The sequence below is a fragment of the Berghia stephanieae genome, chromosome 6 (genome assembly GCF_034508935.2).
Source record: "Berghia stephanieae isolate SIO BIC M18660-M18661 chromosome 6, UCSD_Bste_1.3, whole genome shotgun sequence".
Lineage (NCBI taxonomy): Eukaryota > Metazoa > Mollusca > Gastropoda > Nudibranchia > Aeolidiidae > Berghia > Berghia stephanieae.
Genome location: NC_088365.1, coordinates 13,572,303 through 13,593,789, shown reverse-complemented (window position 1 = coordinate 13,593,789; position 21,487 = coordinate 13,572,303). Strand labels below are relative to the sequence as shown.

At 39.6% G+C, this 21,487-nt stretch overlaps 2 protein-coding genes across 5 annotated transcripts in view; both read right to left on the bottom strand.

Annotated features, from left to right (window-relative positions):
• LOC144974521 (protocadherin-like wing polarity protein stan) overlaps nucleotides 1-21,487 on the bottom strand; it is a 411,532-nt gene that overhangs the window by 110,195 nt on the left and 279,850 nt on the right. The window lies entirely within an intron of this gene.
• The window catches only part of LOC144974505 (globin-like), a 47,306-nt gene continuing 29,369 nt past the window's right edge, over nucleotides 3,551-21,487 (bottom strand). For all 4 annotated transcript variants that reach the window (XM_078917423.1, XM_078917425.1, XM_078917422.1 and 1 more), the window contains 2 exons: nucleotides 5,338-5,563; nucleotides 3,551-3,904 (listed from right to left, as the gene is read on the bottom strand). In XM_078917423.1, the coding sequence (XP_078773549.1) occupies nucleotides 3,761-3,904; nucleotides 5,338-5,563 (370 nt within the window). In that variant the 3' untranslated portion in view covers nucleotides 3,551-3,760. The remainder of the gene's footprint in view (nucleotides 3,905-5,337; nucleotides 5,564-21,487) is intronic.

Below are 21,487 nucleotides of genomic sequence, written 5' to 3'. Positions count from 1 at the left end.
CATCTTCACACGTGCTCGGACAAATATAGTTGGTTGTTTACAAACAATAACGTGAATGATACCGACCAATCTCTGGTCTCATTGCCTAATGGGCGACTAGTTATCACAAGATTTTCTCAATCATGTTATAAACGATTAAGTTTACACATAGATTTCTTGGGGAGGGGGGGGGGTGAGGAGGCGTGGGGGGGGGGGGGGGTTGGAGGTCACCAAAAATCTACACTTTACCCAGATTATCTATTTCATTCCCTTTGCGTTTAAGGCGAGAGCTCTACCGTGGCCTTCGTGTATACTCATGGTCTGATGTTAACCCGAAGTACTCGTCATAAAAGAAAGAAAAAGATTGCGGGGAAAACTTAATTGTGGGTTGTAATCCATAGCTCAAGTATCGGATATACAATTAGCGGGAAAGAGGAAAAAGGAACGCCCGAAGACTAGATGGGTGGATAGGCAGGGTAATGGACGATGTGAAGAACTGGGCCTGGAGGAAGATGGTGCTATGAACCGAGATGCATGGGGATGTGGCATTCATTGTGGTAGCCCTACACAATGTGGGATAAGCTGAAAGAAGAAGAAGAAGAAGAAGAAGAAGAAGAAGAAGAAGAAGAAGAAGAAGAAGAAGAAGAAGAAGAAGAAGAAGAAGAAGAAGAAGAAGAAGAAGAAGAAGAAGAGAGAAGAAGAAAGAAGAAGAAGAAGGAGAAGGAGGAGAAGAAGAAGAAGAAGAAGAAGAAGAAGAAGAAGAAGAAAGAAGAAGAAGAAGAAAGAAGAAGAAGAAGAAGAAGAAGAAGAAGAAGAAGAAGAAGAAGAAGAAGAAGAAGAAGAAGAAGAAGAAGAAGAAGAGAATGCAATTGTTTAACCAATGAAATCAGTTTCTTTCCCTGAGCACTTAACGACAACTAGCTTTTCACCTTTGTTTGTATATCGTCGTCTTCTTTTGTGACGTGATTTTTTGGTCCGTATCAGACCTTCAGTTCACGAATTCCTCGATTCTACCGAGCTACCAAGACCCAGCAGTTGGATATGAAAGTATAGAAGAAGAAGAGAACAAGTTTCACACAAACAGAATAGTTATAAAAATGATTTATTGACGTACTGATAATAATGGACATTTAAAATTGATCTTGACAGGGATGGTTACAGATCCTAGCATTCAAGTATTCATCTGTACCCCACACCATCAAAGACTGGAACGCTCTTCCCGAATCATGTGTGAACACAACAGATTTAGACACGTTCAAACACAGAATATCAAACTATTTCAACCTAAAAACCAACAATGGCTGCCACATTCTACAACTCTCTCCGTCCTCGAACTAAATCACTCAGAATGGGGATGATCTATGTTACCTTTCCATGTGTGATCATTGGTCACATTGAAAAGTGTGATCAAACTACCCACATAGTGAAAAGTGCTCACAGTTTTAGAAATTTCCAACGTCACAATTGGTCATTTTGCTCAGCATGATACATGGGTAGGTTTATAAACTTTCATAAACAAAGCAGTGTGTTTACATTTATTGAGAAATGTCCAATCGTTGTACAGCACACGAACCATGTGATCGATGACGAGGTTGAACGAAAACATGAATTTAGATCGCTGCCATAGAATCGACGGAAAACTGGGGAGGATGTCTCACCTCACCTAACTTCACTCCAGTCTACTGACAACGTTATCGACCTTAGAGGAGACATGAGAGCTGATTCAGCATCTATTATACGCCATTCATCTCTGTTATCTGCATTCCGAAAACGAGTAGGGCCACTCTCCATCCCTGTAAAAATGTTTTGACCAACGTGTCACATGACCAAACCACGAGATGATTTTTTCTCTCTTTGACGATGGCAAGAAGGGGCTCTTGTAACCCTGCCTATGTTCTAAACATTTCATTGAGCAAATGTCATCTGGTCTTTTCAAGAATGCCGAGGAGTTTTCTGCGACAATTATTCCCTAAGGATTCGAACCATGGCCAAATGATCTCATTCATTCTTTGTTTTTTTTTTTTTTTGTTTTTTTTTTTGTTTTTTTTTTGGGGGGGGGGGGGGGGAGTTACCTTATATTTTTTCGTTCAGCCTGCGAGAAACACTATTCCACAAAGCATTCGGAAGTCCAAATCATGTTCTATTATTAAAACAACAAAAACTTTGAAAATATTTATTTTTATACATGTTTTAGAGTAACAATAATAATAATAATAATAATAATAATAATAATAATAATAATAATAATAATAATAATAATAATAATAATAATAATAATAATAATAATAATAATAATAATAATAATAATAATAATAATAATAATAATAATAATAATAATAATAATAATAATAAATAATAATAATATAATAATAATAATAATAATAATATTTCACGTTGGGTAAATTGATATTACAATATACAACACTTATAACAAACATGCATTAAATGAATTAAGGGAAATAACGATAGTATATTATGGGCCATTCTCTCGATAGCTGTGTTGATAGAGTACTCGTTTCATACTCTCAGGGGGCAAGATCAATCTCGTGTGAAGCCGATATTTCTTATGACCCCTCCGTCTAGCCACAGTGATTGGGTTGCTGGGTCTGTTAGAAATGGCCGAAGGTGCTTTGCAATAGACTAACGTCCTAACAAGGAGTGTCAAGCAATTGTTATTGTCCGTTTCACGCTATAGAAGCCGGGATAAACTTCGTCTCCGTAGACCTAATGGGTCTGAAGGACAAGGAACATCTGACTTTCACGATCGCATTTATGTCTGAGGTTTCTCGTTATACCCGTGATCAATTGTGTGTTGTTATAATGAGGTTTAGTAAGATGGCATGTCGTTAGAATGAAGTTTAGTAAGATGGCACGACGTTATATTGACGTTTAGTAAGATGACAAGTCGTTAGAATGAGGTTTAGTACGCTGACATGTCGTTATAATGAGGTTTAATAAGATGACATGTCGCTATAATGAGGTTTACTAAAATGACATGTCGTTATAATAAGATTTACCAAGATGACATGTCGTTATAACAGAGTTTTAAAAAGTGAATATGGTATGCCATTATAGTCACACCTCAGACTCTAAGATTAACAGGTACAAAGGTATAAAAAGAATGAATATAATTGTGTATAAAATATTATTGATATAATGGGTCATGTATGATATTGTATTTACAATATATTTTTAAAAACTATGAATATCCAGTCCGTTTACTCAACAAGTGTCTTTCACTGAACGTCTTTCAATTTATCTCTAAACCGTTACATAATATCATTCTCTCTCTCTCTCTCTCTCTCTCTCTCTCTCTCTCTCTCTCTCTCTCTCTCTCTCTCTCTCTCTGTATGTGTGTGTGTTGTTTGTGTGTGTGTGTGTGTGTGTGTCTTTCTGAGTGTCTCTTCCCCCCCCCCCTCTTTCTCTCTCTCTTTCTCTTCTTTCCTGTTTGTTTGTTTCCTGCGCTTCAATATAATAATAATAATGATAATGATGATGATAACAACAATAATAATAATAATAATAATAATAATATAATAATAATAATAATAATAATATAATAATAATAATAATAATAATAATAATAATAATAATAATAATAATGCAGGACCTTATATCGATATCTTATCATATCGTGTCATAATATTTATTCATATAAGATTACGTGAAATCGTTTTAAATAAGATACAAAAAAAAAATCAATAAAAGTGAATGCATGACATAATGATAATAATAATAATGTAAAAGTGTGATATATAAATTGTATACACGTTCAGTGTTATCATGTCTTCAGCTTCTTCTCCATGGCGGCGTAAATTCCATTCTGGGCAGACAACAGCTTGGTCCAGGCCTCCTCCATCTCCTCGGTTACAACTTCCTCGCCCAGGAGAGACTTCAAATAGGGGACGAACATGCTGGCCAGATCCTGTGGAGGAAATGTTGAAACCAAATCAGTCAGAATTCTCATCGTCCTTGGGAGGGGGGGGGGGGCTGCGATAACTTGAAAACTTAGGGGGGAAAGTTGGACTCAGGCATTATAATATCTCGGACTACATCTTATGCGTTGCTGTTGGTCAGGGACCCCTGTGAATCGCTTCGAGCACGTCTAATATATATATATATATATATTAGTGCGGCCATGTAATCTAGTGGTATGACACTCGCTTTCGGATCGGAAGGTCCTGGGTTCGAGCCTCGCGCTCGGCGCATAGTTGAGTCCTTGGAAAAGGCTCTTTACCCACTTTCTCTCACCGTACTCAGGTGTAAATTGAGTACCTGGCCGTTAACAGCGTTGACTTTGTCCGAAAAATTGTAATATCGCCTAACAGGCGGCGTGTCCCGTCCTACATGTTAAAGGTTGTGTTGACTAGGGACCCTTTGTAAAGCGCTTTGAGCACATTTAGTGGATATTGCGAAATATAAAGCTCAATTTATTACATATATATATATATATATATATATATATATATATATATATATATATATATTTATTAATAATATGGTGACTGTTGGGGGAAATTACAATTTTTATTCTACGCTGTTGACGGCAAGGTACTCATTTTACACCTAAGCACAGTGAGAGACTGTGAGTACAGAGCCTTTTCCAAGGACTCAAACAATGAGCCGAGTGAGGCTCGAACCCAGGAACTTCCGATTCAGAAGCGAGTGTCATGCAAACCGCATAGTCGCACGTAATAGCTGGAATGCTATGGTAAAATAGGGGGTCCCAATAGCTCAGTTGGCAGAGCACTCGCTTCACACGCAAAGGGACCAAAAGCGATCCCGGGTGCAGTCGAGTTTTTTTATGACCCCCCCCCCCCACCTCTGTCCATCCAGCAGTGAACGGGTAGCTGGGTCTCTTAGATCTGGCGGAAAGTACTTTGCGATAAACTAGCGTCTTACCAAAATGGTAGCAAGCAATTGCTGTTGTCAGTTTCACGCTACAGAAACCGGGGAAAACTCCGGCTCCATGGACCTAATGGCTCGGAAAGACTACATTTATTTACATAAGATACCAAAATCAATAAACTTGCAGCTATGCGGTCTTTTATGGTATGACACTAGCTTTCGGATCAGAAGGTCCTGGGTTCGAACCTCGCTCGGCGCATAGTTAAGTCCCTGGAAAAGGCTCTTTACTCACATTCTCGTCTTACCGTACTCAGGTGTAAAATGAGTACCTGGCTTTTAACAGCATTGTCTTTGTCCGAAAAAAAATTGTAATATCGCCTTACATGCCTCATGTCACGTCCTACATGTTGCTGTTGGCCAGGGACCCTTTGTAGAGCGTATGTAAGCACGTTTCGTGGATATTGCGCTATATAAAAGCTTTTTTTAAAAAAAATGATGGAATGACGTTACCTCGAAATCCTTGTGTGAGATATTCCTTTTGACGTGAGACGTGGTCAACTTTTCCACCAGACATACCAAGGTCTCAGGGTCATCCATATTGTTGACGTATGAGGAGAGCATGTACATGACGCCTAAAGCATGGGCCTTCACCTTGGGGCTGTGACGTAATTGATCCTTGTCCATCTCTTTGAAGGAGTTGAAATACTTTTGCATGTGAGGGAACTTTGTAAATAGCCTGGTGAGGAAACGACGGGGAAAGAAAAGAAATAGAATGAAACATTTTGGAAAAATATCAAGGTTAAAATATTTTAGAATGAAACATTTTGGAAAATAAATCAAGATTAAAATATTTTAGAATGAAACATTTTGGAAAAAATATCAAGATTAAAATATTTTAGAATGAAACATTTTGGAAAAAATATCAAGATTAAAATATTTTAGAATGAAACATTTTGGAAAAATATCAAGGTTAAAATATTATAGAATGAAACATTTTGGAAAAATATCAATGTTAAAATATTTTAGAATGAAACATTTTGGAAAAAATATCAATGTTAAATTAATTTATATCAAATTAAGATGTTAAGGAGCAGAGACAGGTGTGAGATAAAGAACTGAACAAGTGTGTATGAAAGGTGCCAGACAAAGCATGAAAGAAAAATATAAGAAAAAAAACACACATCCCACAACAATCAGACGACCTCGACTGGCGATCAAACCAGACCTTCTGATTACCGGTCAGAGGTGCAACCACTACAATACCATTCTTGTAATTGTAACACGTCTGACCGGTAATCAGAAAGTCTGAGGTTCGATTCCCAGTCGAGGTCGACTGATTTTTTGGGATTTTCTTTTTTATTGTATTTTTCTTTTTGATTTCTTGGGCACGTTTCATACACGCGTTTTTGGTTTGACAAAGAGGTGAGGTGAGAGAGATAAAACCCTATTTAATTTGAGCATTCATATAGCACAATATCAAATAAACGTGCTCAAAGCGTCTTACAAGAGGTCCCTAGTAAACAGTAACGCAAAACATGTAGGCTGAGACATGATGCCTGTTAGGCGACATTAGATATTTTTCCCCCATAAAGACAACGCTGTAAACGGCCAGGTACACATTTTACACTTGAGTGCGTTGAGAAAATGTGACTAAAGAGCCTTTTCCAAGGACTCAACTATACGCCGAGCGATGCTCGAACCAAGCAGTTTCCGATCCGAAAGTGAGTGTCATACCACTAGACCACATAGCCGCACAACTTAGTAATGAGATAAAATGAGGAAATACCCGTTTCTGTGTACTCAACTATGCGCCGCTCTGATCAGGACTCAAACCTTGACTTTCCGGTCTCAATGCCAGAGTCATATCAAAACACACTTAGCCGGACACTCCAGTCTCGTATCAAAGACCAGGCAATTCTTCAGATACGTTCATTGTTCATTGGTCACGTGGATGGCCAGGTCGGTGACCTGACAATAATCTATTTGTGCGGCGAATGTGCGGCTATATGGCCTAATGGTATGCCACTCGCCTTTGGATCGGAGGGTGTTGGGTTCGAGTCCCGCTTGAAGCGGCGCATAGTTAAGTCCTTGGAAAAGGCTCTTTATTCACATTATCTCACCGTACTCAAGTGTAAAATGAGTTCCTACTCTGAACAGCGTTGTCATTGCACGAAAATTTGTAATATTAATCGCCTAACATGTGAAATGTCTTGTTCTATATATATACATTGCTGTTGGCTTGGGACCTCTTGTAAAGCGATTTGAGCACGTTAATTGGATATTGCGTTATATAAAACACAATTTATTTTTAATCTAACCCACACACCATCATCTTCAAAGACACGTTGCCAATGGTCACCACACTGGTCAGCCATCACTTCAATCGCGACAGCCGGTCAACGAGAAGGAGATCAAAAGCAATTTCTTGACCAGGGTGGACAGCTGAGTGAAGTGTTAGAGCAGTAAGGTGAAGAGGTCTGGAGATCGAGTCTTGAGTACATCATTACCACCCTGACAGCGGCCAGGAGTATGTGTTTAGCCCGGACTATTGGACTGTCTTGTCAGACAGTGGACATTGGTCAACAGCTCATAATCTTGGATTGGGCTATTATTTCTCTCTCTTTCTCTCGCTCTATCTCTCTCTCTCTCTCTCTCTCTCTCTCTCTCTCTCACACACACTCTCTCTCTCTCTTTCACTCTCTCTATATCTATCTATCTATCTATCTATCTATCTATCTATCTATCGATCTAATAATAACATTGTGGTAAATATTTTAAATAAATAATATCTATCGATCTATCTATCTATCTAAATATCTCTCATCTCTCTCTATCTCTCTCTCTATTTCTCTCATCTCTCTCTTTCTTTCTTTCTTTTTTTCTTTGTTTCTTTCTTTCTCACTACCCCCCCCCCCCTCTCACTCTCTACCCCTCTCTCTTCCCCCTCTTTCTCGCTTTCTCTTTCTATCTCCCCCCCTTCTCTCTCTCTCTCTCTCTCTCTCTCTCTCTCTCTCTCTCGCTCTCTCTCTTTCTTCCTCCCTTTCTCTCTATCTCCCTCCCTCTCTTCCCCTTTTTTATGTGTAGAATGTATGATGCAACCAACGATGTTCCCATTTTGATCTCTAATGTACATCTCAACATTTAAAGACATTTTTTATTATTTGGGGTGGGGGTTGGTGGGTGGGGGGGGGGGGTTAAAATGAGTACCTGGCCATCAACAGTGTTGTCTCTGTTCTATAAAAATATGATATAATAATTATAATATCAAAAATGGACGAACACTCTCGACTAACATTTAAGACTCCCTAAATTTATTTTAGAGAAAATTTGATTTTTAAACTACTACGGGGATTCTTGCATGAGGTAAATAAGATAAACATTTTTATCTTTAAGACACTAAATAAAATAGTCCTTCAGAGCCATTGCGTCCTAGGAGCTGGAGTTTATCCCAGTTTCTATAGCGTGAAACATACAATAGCAATTGCTTCCTATCTTTTGGATAGGACGCTAGTCTATCGCAAAGTACTTTCCGCCAAAATATTATAGACTCCGCGTCTCATTCATTCACTGCTGGGTGAACAAGGGGATTAGAGAAAAATCCCGACTGCACCCGGGATCGATCTCTGTCACTTTACCAACTGAGCTCCCCCTCCCCCCCCCCCTTTCAACGCTCACCCCCCCCCCCCCCCCCTCCCGCTAACGTTCATCTTTAAGACAATAAATAATTATTTTTAAAAAAAATTGTAGTTGATAAAAATGCAACTTAAGGTGTTTTTTTTTTTTTGGCTACGTTTTTAGCAATGTGATTTTTAAAGGTGGGGGGGGGGGCGGGGGGCGGGGGCGGTAGCTCAGTTTGCTTCACCCGTAAAGGGACCAAGATCGGTCCCGGGTGAAGTCGAGATTTTCTCCTGACCCCCTTGTCCACCTAGCAGTGAATGCGTTGCTGAGTCTGTTAAATTTTGGCGGAAAGTACTTCGCGATTGACTGGCGTCCTATCCAAAAGATAGCAAGCAATTGCTATTGTCAGTTTCACGCTATAGAAACCGGCAATGGCTCTGCAGGGCTTCTAAGACTAAGATTTTTCAGGGTACCGGTGTTAGGGCTAAGGGCTAACCCACACCGAAGACTGACTCCGACGACCCGGCACTGCCGTCCTCTGCCGTCTTCCGGATAAAGACGCCGGGCACGGACAACATACTAAGAATAAAGAGAAGAGTCTCTAGACCTACCCATACCAAGCTCGAAAAAAAAAAAAACGGCAGAGGACGTCGGGTGCTTGGTATGGGTATGCCAACTCACAAAACTGTTCCTTTAACGCTTATAGTCTGATTGATATAATTTAGTGAGAACTAATCACTAACAAGATGTCTAAATTACGAACAAAGATATGAGTTGCGTCATCTTCGTTCCTACTGCAGAAGGAACGAAACTAACGTCGCTCAGCTCTTTTATATTGTTTTTTAAGAGTAGTTCTCACTAAATCGTATCAACCAGACTATAACCGTTTAAGGTCATACATAGTTTTGTGTGTTGGTAGGTCATATCCGGCTTACGGTTTTTTGAGGTTTTTGACTAAATGCATTGCACCTATAGACGGTTCGGACATTTGGGGTTAAAGGGCGAGGGGCGTGGCTATGTTCCCTCTTACACGGATTAAATCATCGCCTTTGTAAACTTATGGCCTGACACTACGACCGTGGCCTTCGTAAAGTTATGGCCTGACACTGACCAAAAAATGACGTCAAAATGCCAGTCATTGGCCACAAAAGAAAACAAATCGTGAGTTGTATTCAATAGTTCAACCAATGGAATCACTTGTTTCCATGAGCTCTACTAACGACAACTCACTAGGCGGTGCAAAAAAAAAAAAAAATAATGACGTCAAACTGCCAGTCCTTTTGGGATTTCAGTGTCAGGCTATAACATAACGATGGCTACGCTGACACTGACCAAAAAATGACGTCAAAAGACACGTCTTTGGCCAGTAAAGAAAACAAATCGTGAGTTGTATTCAATAATTCAACCAATGGGATCACTTGTTTCCTTGAGCTCTACTATCGACAAATCACTAGGCAATGTACAAACCTAGAAATTGACGTCAAACTATAAGTCCTAGTGGGTTCTAGTGTCAGGCTACGAGTTAATGATGGCTACGGTTAATAATAGTGATTGGAGTAAATGTATTAACATTCAAAAGAAAAAAGAAAAACCCTCGCTGTTAAGGAGTTAACTTCATTTATTCCCGTCCCACAGGCCAATCCCGTGACGTCATCAGCAAGGGGAGATAAATCGGATAAGAGATGATTAGCGTTACTTAATCTGTTTGCTTGTATTGGAAAGATCAGGACAAGAAGAGAAAGGAGGGAGTGTGTGTATCTGTGTGTATCTGTGTGTGTGTGTGTGGGGGGGGGGGGGGTTAAGAAATATTAGTTTTTGTTTAGTTTTTTTTTTCTTTTTATTCTTCCAAGCGTAGCTATACAGTCATCAATATTTGGCCCGGGGAGAGTTGAACGCTGGTGTACTCTGGAACATAAACACGTAATTTGGCCGCGAGGCGCTCAGGTTCGTGAGGTTTTGCTAAGATTAGGGTCATTTAAATCGATCGATATTTCATGGACCATTTTTCTGATACGTCTATAATTAACTCATCATCATCATCATGATCATTATAACTATTTTTTAAAATAATTATAATTATTATTTGATATAGCGCCAGTATCCACAAATAGAGCTCAGATGTGCTTTACAATAGTTTTTTTAGTTTTTTGGGGGGTATCACACAAGTTCATTTATTCGACTACGAAATCACCACAACGATCACACACACACACACACACACACACACACACACACATCTTGCTCAAAGTTCACATAGAATCACGAAGAGCAGAATGAAAAAGATCGGTTTTTAAATGCCGTTTGAAGACTGACAGACTTTCACATTGTAGGATTTTAGGTAGTAGAGAATTCCGTACGATTGGAGCCGAAAATGCAAAACCACGCTCAGCAAACTTTGTTCTTGGGATGTTTTTATCCATTAGCGAAGAACTGGCGGATCGAAGAGATCGAGTTGGTCTATATTCCCCGACAAGGCATTCAAGGTATTCAGGTGATGAATGGTGAAGGCAATTGTAAGCAAAACATGCGATTTTCTATATAATTCTTTTCGCAATCGGAAGCCAGTGTAGTGACTTAAGGACCGGTGTTATATGGTCCCAAGTCTTTGTCCTTGTATCTATACGGCTATGTGGTCTAGTGGTATGACACTCGCTTTCGGATCGGAAGGTCCTGGGTTCGAGCCTCGCGCTCGGCGCATAGTTGAGTCCTTGGAAAAGGCTCTTTACTCACATTCTCTCACCGTACTCAGGTGTAAAATGAGTACCTGGTCGTTAACAGCGTTGTCTCACGTTATGTCTCGTCCTCCATGTTATATGTTGCTGTTGACCAGGGAGCCCTTGTAAAGCGCTTTGAGCACGTTTAGTGGAAATTGCGCTATATAAAAGCTCTTTTTTTATACAATCGGCTTTGTTTTGCATCAAATGTTCAGCGTCTGTTCAGCGATGTATTTTGGCGGGCCGTACAGGAGAGAGAGAGAGTTACAATAATCCAAGCTGCTGGTCACAAGGGCATGGATGAGTGTTTTGCATGTTTCGTCATCAGTAACATTTCGTGTTCTGAATATCATTTAGAAACCGTTATGAACCGCGTGACAACACTTTGTTGTATGTGCGCATGTCTAGGTGAGTGGCAAAATAGAAACCAAGGTCTCGAACGACGTTGGAATTTTTAATAACAGATTCTCCGACGACATTTGGTCAATGAGTATATAAAAAAAAGATTGAGCTATATATAGTGCAATATCCACTAGATGTGCTCAAAGCGCTTTACAAGGGGTCCGTAGTCAACAGCAACATTTAACATGTAGGACGGGACATGACGCCTGTTAGGCGATATTAGAATTTTTCGGACAAAGACAACGCTGTTAACGGCTAGGTAATCATTTTACACCTGAGTACGGTGAGAGAATGTGAGTAAAGAGCCTTTTTCCAAGGACTCAAATATGCGCCGAGCGCGAGGCTCGAACCCAGAACCTTCCGTTCCGAATGCGAGTGTCATACCACTAGACCACATAGCCGCACATATTATATCCTTTCCAGTCTTTTTGAATACAATCAGCTCAGATTTTGTCCTCATTGAATGTAAGCTTGTTGTTTGTCATCCATGATTTAACGTTATCTAGACATGCTGCGATTCGATCTATTGTTTTCTTTGGTGGTTTTATTTGATGAAATGGGAGTGGGTATCATCGGCGTAGAGATTAAGACTGAGACAGAAGGTCGTGATGATGTTGCTTAAGGGCTTTGTGTACAGTGTGAACATATAAGGGCCAAGCACAGGACCCTGTGGAACGCCAAATCGCAGCTTTATTGGTGATGAAAGGGAATCATTTATGATAACGCGTAGTGACCAATCTCGTAGATAGCATGAAAACAATTCTAGAACTTTGTCTCCGATTCCAAAGAGCCTCTGCATTCGGTCTAGTAGTATTGCATGATCCACAGTGTCGAACGCGGCACGTAGGTCCAGCAGCAGTAGTATTACATTATCGTTTGTGTCAAGTAGGTCGACAATATCATTGTGGACACGCAAAAGTGCTGTTTCTGTGCTGTGAGATTGCTTATAGATAGTATGCGCTTGGCTAAGAAGCTCATAACATTGCCATCCGGAAGTATAACGGACCAACACACAAACTCTGTGTAACCATGAACTTTTATTGTCTGGTTAATACAGTTTAGTGAGAACAACTCACAAACGCGGATGGCAAAAACAATAACAAAGGCCTGAGTGACGTCATCTGCATACTATCTATAGGGAATGAGATTAGCGGAAGAGTAGACGTCACCTTACAGAGAGAACGTCAATTTGGTTTTGAAGTGTCTCAAGCCGCTTTCATCGGAAGCGAGGACGAGAGACGCATGCGCACAACCAACATGACGTTCTCTCTCTAATAACTTTCCCGCCGGTGACGTCACAGACTATGGGTGACATCCAATCAAGGGACGCTACTCTTCCGCTATTCTCATTCCCTATAGGCGGATTGAAAACAGTATGCAAATTGTTGAAATTCATGTGGTTGTTGAGACGTTTGACAATGAGTATCTCTATTAATCTTGAAATGAATTGAAGGTTCGAGACTGGCATGTAGTTTTTAATTTGGTCGCTGTCTAATTTTTTTTCTTTTTTCAAGAGTGGAGTAATTAGAGATTCTTTGAAGCATCTTGGAATCATCATCATCATCATCATCATCATCATCATCATCATCATCATCATCATCATCATCATCATCATCATCGTCATCATCATCACCATCATCATCATCATCATCATCATCATCATCATCATCATCATCATCATCATCATCATCATCATCATCAACCTCATCATCCTCAACAACATCATGATGTCGGAAATGCACCGGAACAAACCGTAGCCATCGTAAACTTATATCCTGACACTGACCAAAAATGCCGTCAAAATGCCAGTCTTTTGCCACAAAAGATAACAAATCGTGAGTTGTATTCAATAGTTAACCATTGAAATGACTCGTTTCCATGAGCTCTACTAACGCAACTCACTAGACGCTACACAAACCTAAATATGACGTCAAACTGCCAGTCCTTGAGGGTTCTAGTGTCAGGCTATATTATGTTAACGATGACTACGAACAAACCCACCACCTATAGAAGGAACGAAGTTGACGTCACTCAGCTCTTTGTTATTGTTTTTAGTCAGCCATTTTAAAGAGTAATTCTCATTCAATTTTCTCAATCCGACTATAAACGTTAATGATGCACATACTTGTGCGTGTTGGTTCGTTATATGCTTCTGGTGGAGGTTGTGAGTAGTATAACTAATCGCATTGCATCAGCAGGTTGAGAAAAAAATAAATCACCAAGCACGACAAGCTCCATACATGCTGTGCGCTTGGCTAAGAAGCTCACAACATCGCCATCCGGATGTATAACGGACCAACACACAAAACCAATGTGTAACCTTGAACCTTCATAGTCTGGTCAATACAGTTTAGTGAGAATTACTCACAAATGCCGATGCCAAAAGCAATAACAAATACCTGAGTGGCGTTAACTTCGTTCTATCTATAGATAGTTCGAAGTTGACCTCACTCAGGTCTTTGTTATTGTTTTTTGCCATCCGCGTTTATGAGTAATTCTCCCTATAAACGTTCATGGTTACACAAAGTTTTGTGTGTTGGTCTGTTATATACTTCCGGATGGCAATGTTGTGAGCTCCTCAGCCAAGCGCACACTATCTATAATAAAAACAGAATTACGTTGTACTTTCCCACCTACTCAACCAGAACCAAATGTGACCCATCGTCTCAAAACGGTATTATTTCGGAACGAACTAGATGCTTAAAAGCCGAATTAAATGTTAAACTTATCAAAAATATAAATTGTTGGCATAAGCACCCTAAAATATGCTATCCATTCTCCTCAATAAATCATATAAACTCAACACAAGTCTGTTATTTCTGGCTATAAATTCAATTTTCAACAACTTAACCATGCCGACTTAATACCGTTTTGAGGCGAAGGGTCACAAATCCTCTCGTCCTAACATTACCCATCAACCACGACTGTCACTAATCCTCACCAAAATACCATAAAACTGCTCAAGTGTCACTTCCCGACATTTGGAGTCTCCTAACTTCAGCAATTAACCAATGTAACTGCAGTACCCTTGCAAAAGCACGTATTTAAAAATAATTTAGCCAGAAAACTCATCCTTCAAATATCGATCGATTTAAATGACCCTGGTCCTTGGCAAAAACTCTGAAATCTGGGACTGAAGAAAGACCTCGCGAAGTCCCAGGATTTGAGAGCTTTTGGAAACATGAGGGTCATTTAAATCGATCGATATTTGAAGGAAGAGCTTTCTGGTCAAATTTTTAAATACGTGTTTGTTTTTTTTACAGTAACGGACAGTTAACTTGTTCACGTCGGAGGCCACACCTGCGAGGATTGTACGGAAGTATGAACTGTTGTTGTCTTCATTTGGTTCTGTGACATATTACAGATGGAACGAAACTGACACACTTAGCTATTTGCTATTGTTTATAGACAGCCAATGTTATGATTAATTAATTGTCACTAAAGACTTTTAATATTCTTTGCCAAGTTTTATTTACTTTATTAGCATTTGATATTTCTTTTATATAGATATTACCGAATTGTATTGTGATTTCCATATAAAGATCAATAAAGTGTATCTTACCTTATCTTATCTTAATTCTAAAAATTAGACTATAGATAGTATGCAGATGACGTCACTCAGGCCTTTGTTATTGTTTTTGCCATCCTCGTTTGTGATTTGTTCTCACTAAACTGTATTAACCAGACTATAAAAGTTCATGGTTACACAGAGTGTGTGTGTGTCGGTCCGTTATACTTCCGGATGGCAATGTTGTGAACTCCTTGGCCAAGCGCATACTATCTATAAACGTTTATGGTTGAGCTTTAAACAATAAATAAATTGAGCTTTATATAGATAGTATGCGCTTAGCTAAGAAGCTCATAACATTGCCATCCGGAAGTATAACGGACCAACACACAAAACGGTGTGTATCCATGAACGTTTATAGTCGGGTTAATACAGTTCAGCGAGCATTACTCATAAACGCGGATGGCAAAAACAATAAAAAAGACCTGAGTGACGTCATCTGCATACTATCTATAGAACAAAATCCACTGAACATCGTCAAAGTGCTTTACAAAGGGTCCCTATCCAACAGCACCACACAACATGTAGAACAAGACATGACGCCTGTTAAGCGATATTACAATTATTTTTCGACAGATACAAAGCTGTCAACGGCCAGGTACTCATTTTACACCTGAGTACGGTGAGATAATGTGAGTAAAGAGCCTTTTCCAAGGACTCAACTATGCACCGAGTGAGGCTCGAAACCAGGACCTTCCGATCCGAAAGCGAGTGTCATACCACTAGACCACATAGTTTTGAGTGTCGTTACGTACGTTATATCCGGCTGGCGGATGTTGTGAGCTTTTTGGATAAGCGCACAGCATCAATAAACTTTTAGGGTTACACATCGTGTTGTGTGTTGGTATGTTATATCCGGCTGGCGGGTGTTGTGAGGTTTTTTGGCTAAGCGCACAGCATCAATAAACGACTAGGGTTACACATCGTTCTGTGTGTTGGTACGTTAATTTACTTAAACGCATAGCATCTATACATTCTACGACGACAATGAAACACCTTTGGCCGAAAAAGAAAACTAATCAAACAAAAAAAAAAAAAAAACAAAAAAAAAAGAAAAAAACATCCAGTGGTCGTGAAACAGGGTCGGGTAGAATGAAACTTGCCTTCGGATCGGAGTGTCCCAAGGATCAAATCCCGCTCTGGGCAGCGCCTTGTCGAGTCCTTGTTGATAATTGATCTCTACTCACATTGTCTCACCGTACTCAGGTATAAATGAATGCATGGCCGTAAACAGTGTTGTCTGTCGGGGGAAAAATATTGTAATATCGTCTAACACGCTTGATAAGTCGTTCTGCACGTTACACGTTGCTGTGTGCCTATTTTATAAAATATTAAAAATTACGCCCTTAAAAAAATATATTAAAAACTAAAGTTATAGGGAATGAGATTAGCGGAAGAGTAGCGTCCCTTGATTGGACGTCACCCATAGTCTGTGACGTCACCGGCGGAGGACGAGAGACGCATGCGCACAACCAATATGCAGTTCTCTCTCTAATAACTTTTCCGCCGGTGACGTCACAGACAATGGGTGACGTCCAATCAAGGGACGCTACTCTTCCGCTAATCTCATTCCCTATATAGCGCAATATCCACTAAAAGTGCTCAAAGCGCTTTACAAGGGGTCCCTGGCCAATAGCAACATTTAACATGTAGGACGATACATGTTAGGCCATATTACAATTCTTTTTACAAGGGGTCCCTGGCCAACAGCAACATTTAACATGTAGGATGGGACATGACGCCTGTTAGGCGATATTACATTTTTTTTTCGGACATAGATAACGCTGTTCGCAACGGCATCATAAGATCCCGTCGCCTGGGCATTCCATGTTAGAATATAGATAATTCATCAAACAATATGTCTGATGTCAACAGGAATCACCCATATTGTCCAAGTGAGAAAATGTGGGGTTTAATAATCTTGCACAAAGAAAAAAACGAAAGTGCCTGAAACGCGCCTGAAACCCGGGACCTTCCGGATCACAGCCTTAACGACTCGGCCCCCCCCCCCCCCCCCCCTCACATACACAAACATTAATGCCCCTGGTTAGAGCTTTGAGCACGTTTAGTGGATATGGCGCTATGCTCCATTTTGTTATATTTGCCTTTGTCATATTATTATTATTATTTTACCGTGACCATTCGATGAACTAGATATTGTCCCAGTTCTTTTGATTTGTGGTAAAATAGAGGGAAAAAAATGAGACCAGGGACAGATCATTGTGGAACTCCGTATTTCAATAGAGACTATGAATGCCTGTAAGACCGTGTATCAATGACGTGCTTTGATAGGCTCAGTTATCCTTTTAAAATCCCTTTTGTGTTCATTTAAAAAGGCCTTTCATCCCAATTGTCAGTTGTAAGGATACCGTTTCTCAAGAGATCGCTATAAGGTAATCATTGTCATAAAAATAATCCCATCGTTTATTTAAAAAAAAAAGGAAAGAAACTTTCCACGTTTAGGCAAACAAACAAAACAAAAAAGAAAATAAAAAAGAAGAAAAACTCGAGCTTTTATATAGCGCAATAGCCACTAAATTGTGTTCAATTGTGTATGAACTTGTCCCTCCCTGCCCCTGTTGTTACCAACATAAGTGCCTGCTCCACTCACGTTTCTGAATTAAAAATTCACCCCATATACCGGAGCAGACTCAATGTCTCAATCGTTTCTATGTTATATGTTTGTGTTGAGAATATTGGCTATGAAGCTTAACTGCTGGCCAGGTAACTTCGCGGTGGTTGTGTGGTGAACCCGCGGTCTCCAGAAGTCGGTGAGAGAGAGAGAGAGAGAGAGAGAGAGAGAGAGAGGAGAGAAGAGAGAAGAGAGGAGAGAGATGAGGAGAGAGAGAGAGAGAGCTCTAGGAATGACTGAGTTTGAAACGAATATTTTTGTGTTCGTGGATAGCTCATACGGTAGAGTCACGCTCTCACCGGCCAGGTGGAGTTGTCGTACCAATAAGGTCGCAGGTTCAAACCCAACCATCGTCGCGAAAACTTTTTATTCTCTATTGTCTTCTGGCACTTTTCTACTCACTTCATCTCATGAAGTAACCAGTAGATTTTTGACCGATCAAAACATGGAATTTATGACACACTTTCACAAAAGCTCGGACAAACTTAGTTTTTTTTTTTTTGTTTCCAGACAATGACATGAATGATATCGACCCCTCTCTGATCACTGTTATTGTTTTTATACCGCCACATGGATACTAATTGTCGTACAATCGTCTTCGACAGTCGTAACGTCACTTCGTTCCTAATGACGCATGGCAACTTAGTAACACTGGCTCTAAACTATCGGAACAATGGCGGACGCCTGTATGAAATATTTCTCCGGCGAGCATAAAAGCATTTCCAGAGGAGAAAAAAAAACACATAAATTTGATAATGTTTTGACTTTTACACATTCTGATCACAAGGCATATGAAAAGGTAATGAAAAGTTCTAGCCAGCATGAAGAATAAAAAGTAATGATTTTCTTTGTTTAGAACCAAGATGGCCGCCGTTGCCAGGCGGCGTTACATCAGACTACTGAATCCTATTATCTCGATCATAATAAAAATGTTTAAGTTTACACATAGTTTTCTGTGTTGGTTCTATGATCAAGTGTGTATTTTACATAGATACATACCACCGATAGTAAACCTGTGTCATTGTTTACGATTTGACGACTGTCCGAGAGGCGTGGTTATCTCAGTGTCAATTCACACAGATTTGATTTGGCAAAACTATGGTGCACGGGTCTGCAATCCAAATGCAATAATTAGGGGCGGGGGGGGGGGGGTAGCTCGTTATAATGTGCAATATTTTGCGTTATTTGGAGAGCATTTTCATAGCAACTATAATCTCCATTATCATTTTGATTACCCCACCTGCAAACAATTAGATCTCGTCCTGAACTCACGCCCATGCAGTAGCGAATGACTGTTTTTTTTTAAAACGAAGTGACTATTCTCATCCCCCTAGTCTAGGATGCTAGTCTTCATAATAGTAGTCCACAATTGTTGTATGTTTAATCCAAAGGTTGTAATGCAGTAATTTGTTAAGTTTCTTGTCACAAGTTGCACAATTAAAAAAAAAATCAATCAAATCCAAATCGCAAAAAGCCGGCGACGATTTTTTCGGTAATCCAATCGGCCGGGGGGGGGGGGGGGGGGGAATGAGAATAGAGGCAGCCTTTTTTAAAAGAGCTTTTACATAGCGCAATACCCACTAAACGTGCTCAAAGCGCTTTACAATGGGTCCATGACCAATAGCAACAGGTAACATCTAGAACGAGACATGACGCCTGTTAGGCGATATTACAATTTTTTTTCGGATAGAGACAACGCTGTTAACGGCCAGGTACTCATTTTAAACCTGAGTACGGTGAGAGAACGTAAGTAAAGAGCCTTTTCCAAGGACTCAACTAGACACGGCGCGAGATTGGAACCCAGGACCTTCCGATCCGAAAGCGAGTGTCATACCACTAGACCACATAGCCGCACATTAGTGGGTGATAAGACAAGTCGTTTATAATAGCAGCTAAACTCTTTTAAAAAGAGGAAACGTGCGAGTACGGTGAGAGAATGTGAGTAAAGAGCCTTTTCCAAGGACTCAACTATGCCCCGAGCGACGCTTCCAATCCGAAAGCGAGTGTCATACCACTAGACCACATAGCCGCACTGACTGCCATGAAACATATAGAAGGCACGAAGTTGACGTCATCTGGCTCTTCATTATTGTTTTTAGACAGCAATTTTTATGATTACTTCTCACTAAATTATACGCTTCAACAGTCAGCTTGACGTCACTTCCCCCCTAATGACGCAGAGTAACTTAAAAAGTACCGATTTTCTTTGCCTAGAACCAAGCTGCTCGTTGCTGGGCGACGTGACATCAGGCTATTGAATCCTATTCTATCAATCAGACTCTTGAGTGTATGCGCTTGGCTAAGAAGCTCACAACATTGCCATCCGGAAGTATAACGGACAAACACACAAAACTATGTGTTACCATGAACTTTATAGATAGAATGCGCTTGGCCAAGGAGTTCACAACATTGCCATCCGGAAGGAAGTATAACGGACCAACACACAAAACTCTGTGTAACCATGAACTTTTATAGTCTGGTTAATACAGTTTAGTGAGAACAACTCACAAACGCGGATGGCAAAAAACAATAACAAAGGCTTGTGTGACGTCATCTTTGTTCTATCTATAGTCTGGATATTACAAGCGCTTTAAACACTGTAGTGGATATTGTCCTATATAAAAGCTCAAGTTAAAAAAAAAAATATTTAGAAACTCTCTTCATTACCCCGTGATATTCTTCCATTCACCAACCTCCCGTCTCATCAATAGATCGTTCGAAGATGACGTCACTCAAGCCTTTGTCATTGTATTTTGCCAACCGCGTTTGTGAGTGATACTCACTAAACTGTATTACCCCGACTATAAATGTTCATGGTTACACATAGTTTTGTGTGTTGGTCCGTTATACTTCCGGATGGCAATGTTGTGAACTCCTGAGCCAAGCGCATACTATCTATATAAAATCTCAAGTTTATTTAGTTTTTCATTTATAAACTCTCTACATTACCCCGTGATATTATTCCATTCACCAACCTCCTGTCTCATCAATACAAAGACAGTTTTACATTATAATACTTTACAACAACACGATACAACATTACTGTCGTAATCTGGAAAAAAATCCATATTTAAAAATTTGGCCAGAAAACTCATCCTTCAAATATCCATCGATTTAAATGACCCTCACCTTGGCAAAAGTCTCAAATCTGAGATTCCTTGAAGACTTCGCGAAGTCCCAGGTTTGAGAGTTTTTGCCAAGATGAGGGTCATTTAAATCGATTGATATTTGAAGGACTAATAGTTTTCTGGCCAAATTTTTTAAATATGAGTTTTTTTCTCTTCAGCTTACGACATTTATTTGGTTAATAACAAGAAGAATCAACAATCTCTTTTTATTCTCTAACAATATTCCTATTATCCGATTGTCTCCCTTTGTTGTGGTCCGGTCTACGCTAACTTTATTATCTCCCCCTATGAATATTGTATTCGACTATTCTCTTCATTATTATTATTATTATTATTATTATATTATTATTATTATTATTATTATTATTATTATTATTATTATAGTAGTTATTATTATAATATTATTATTATTATATCACATCATATTAATTATATTATTCGTTTTCTCATCCTCCAATCTATTTTGTCTGTCGGCGTATCATTTTTTTCTTTTTCTTTTTTTTTTTTCTGTATTCGATTACTCTCAACGCAACGGAAACGAACACATTCCTTAATATACTTTACAACAACATACGACCGAAACGTGGAAGAAAGCGAA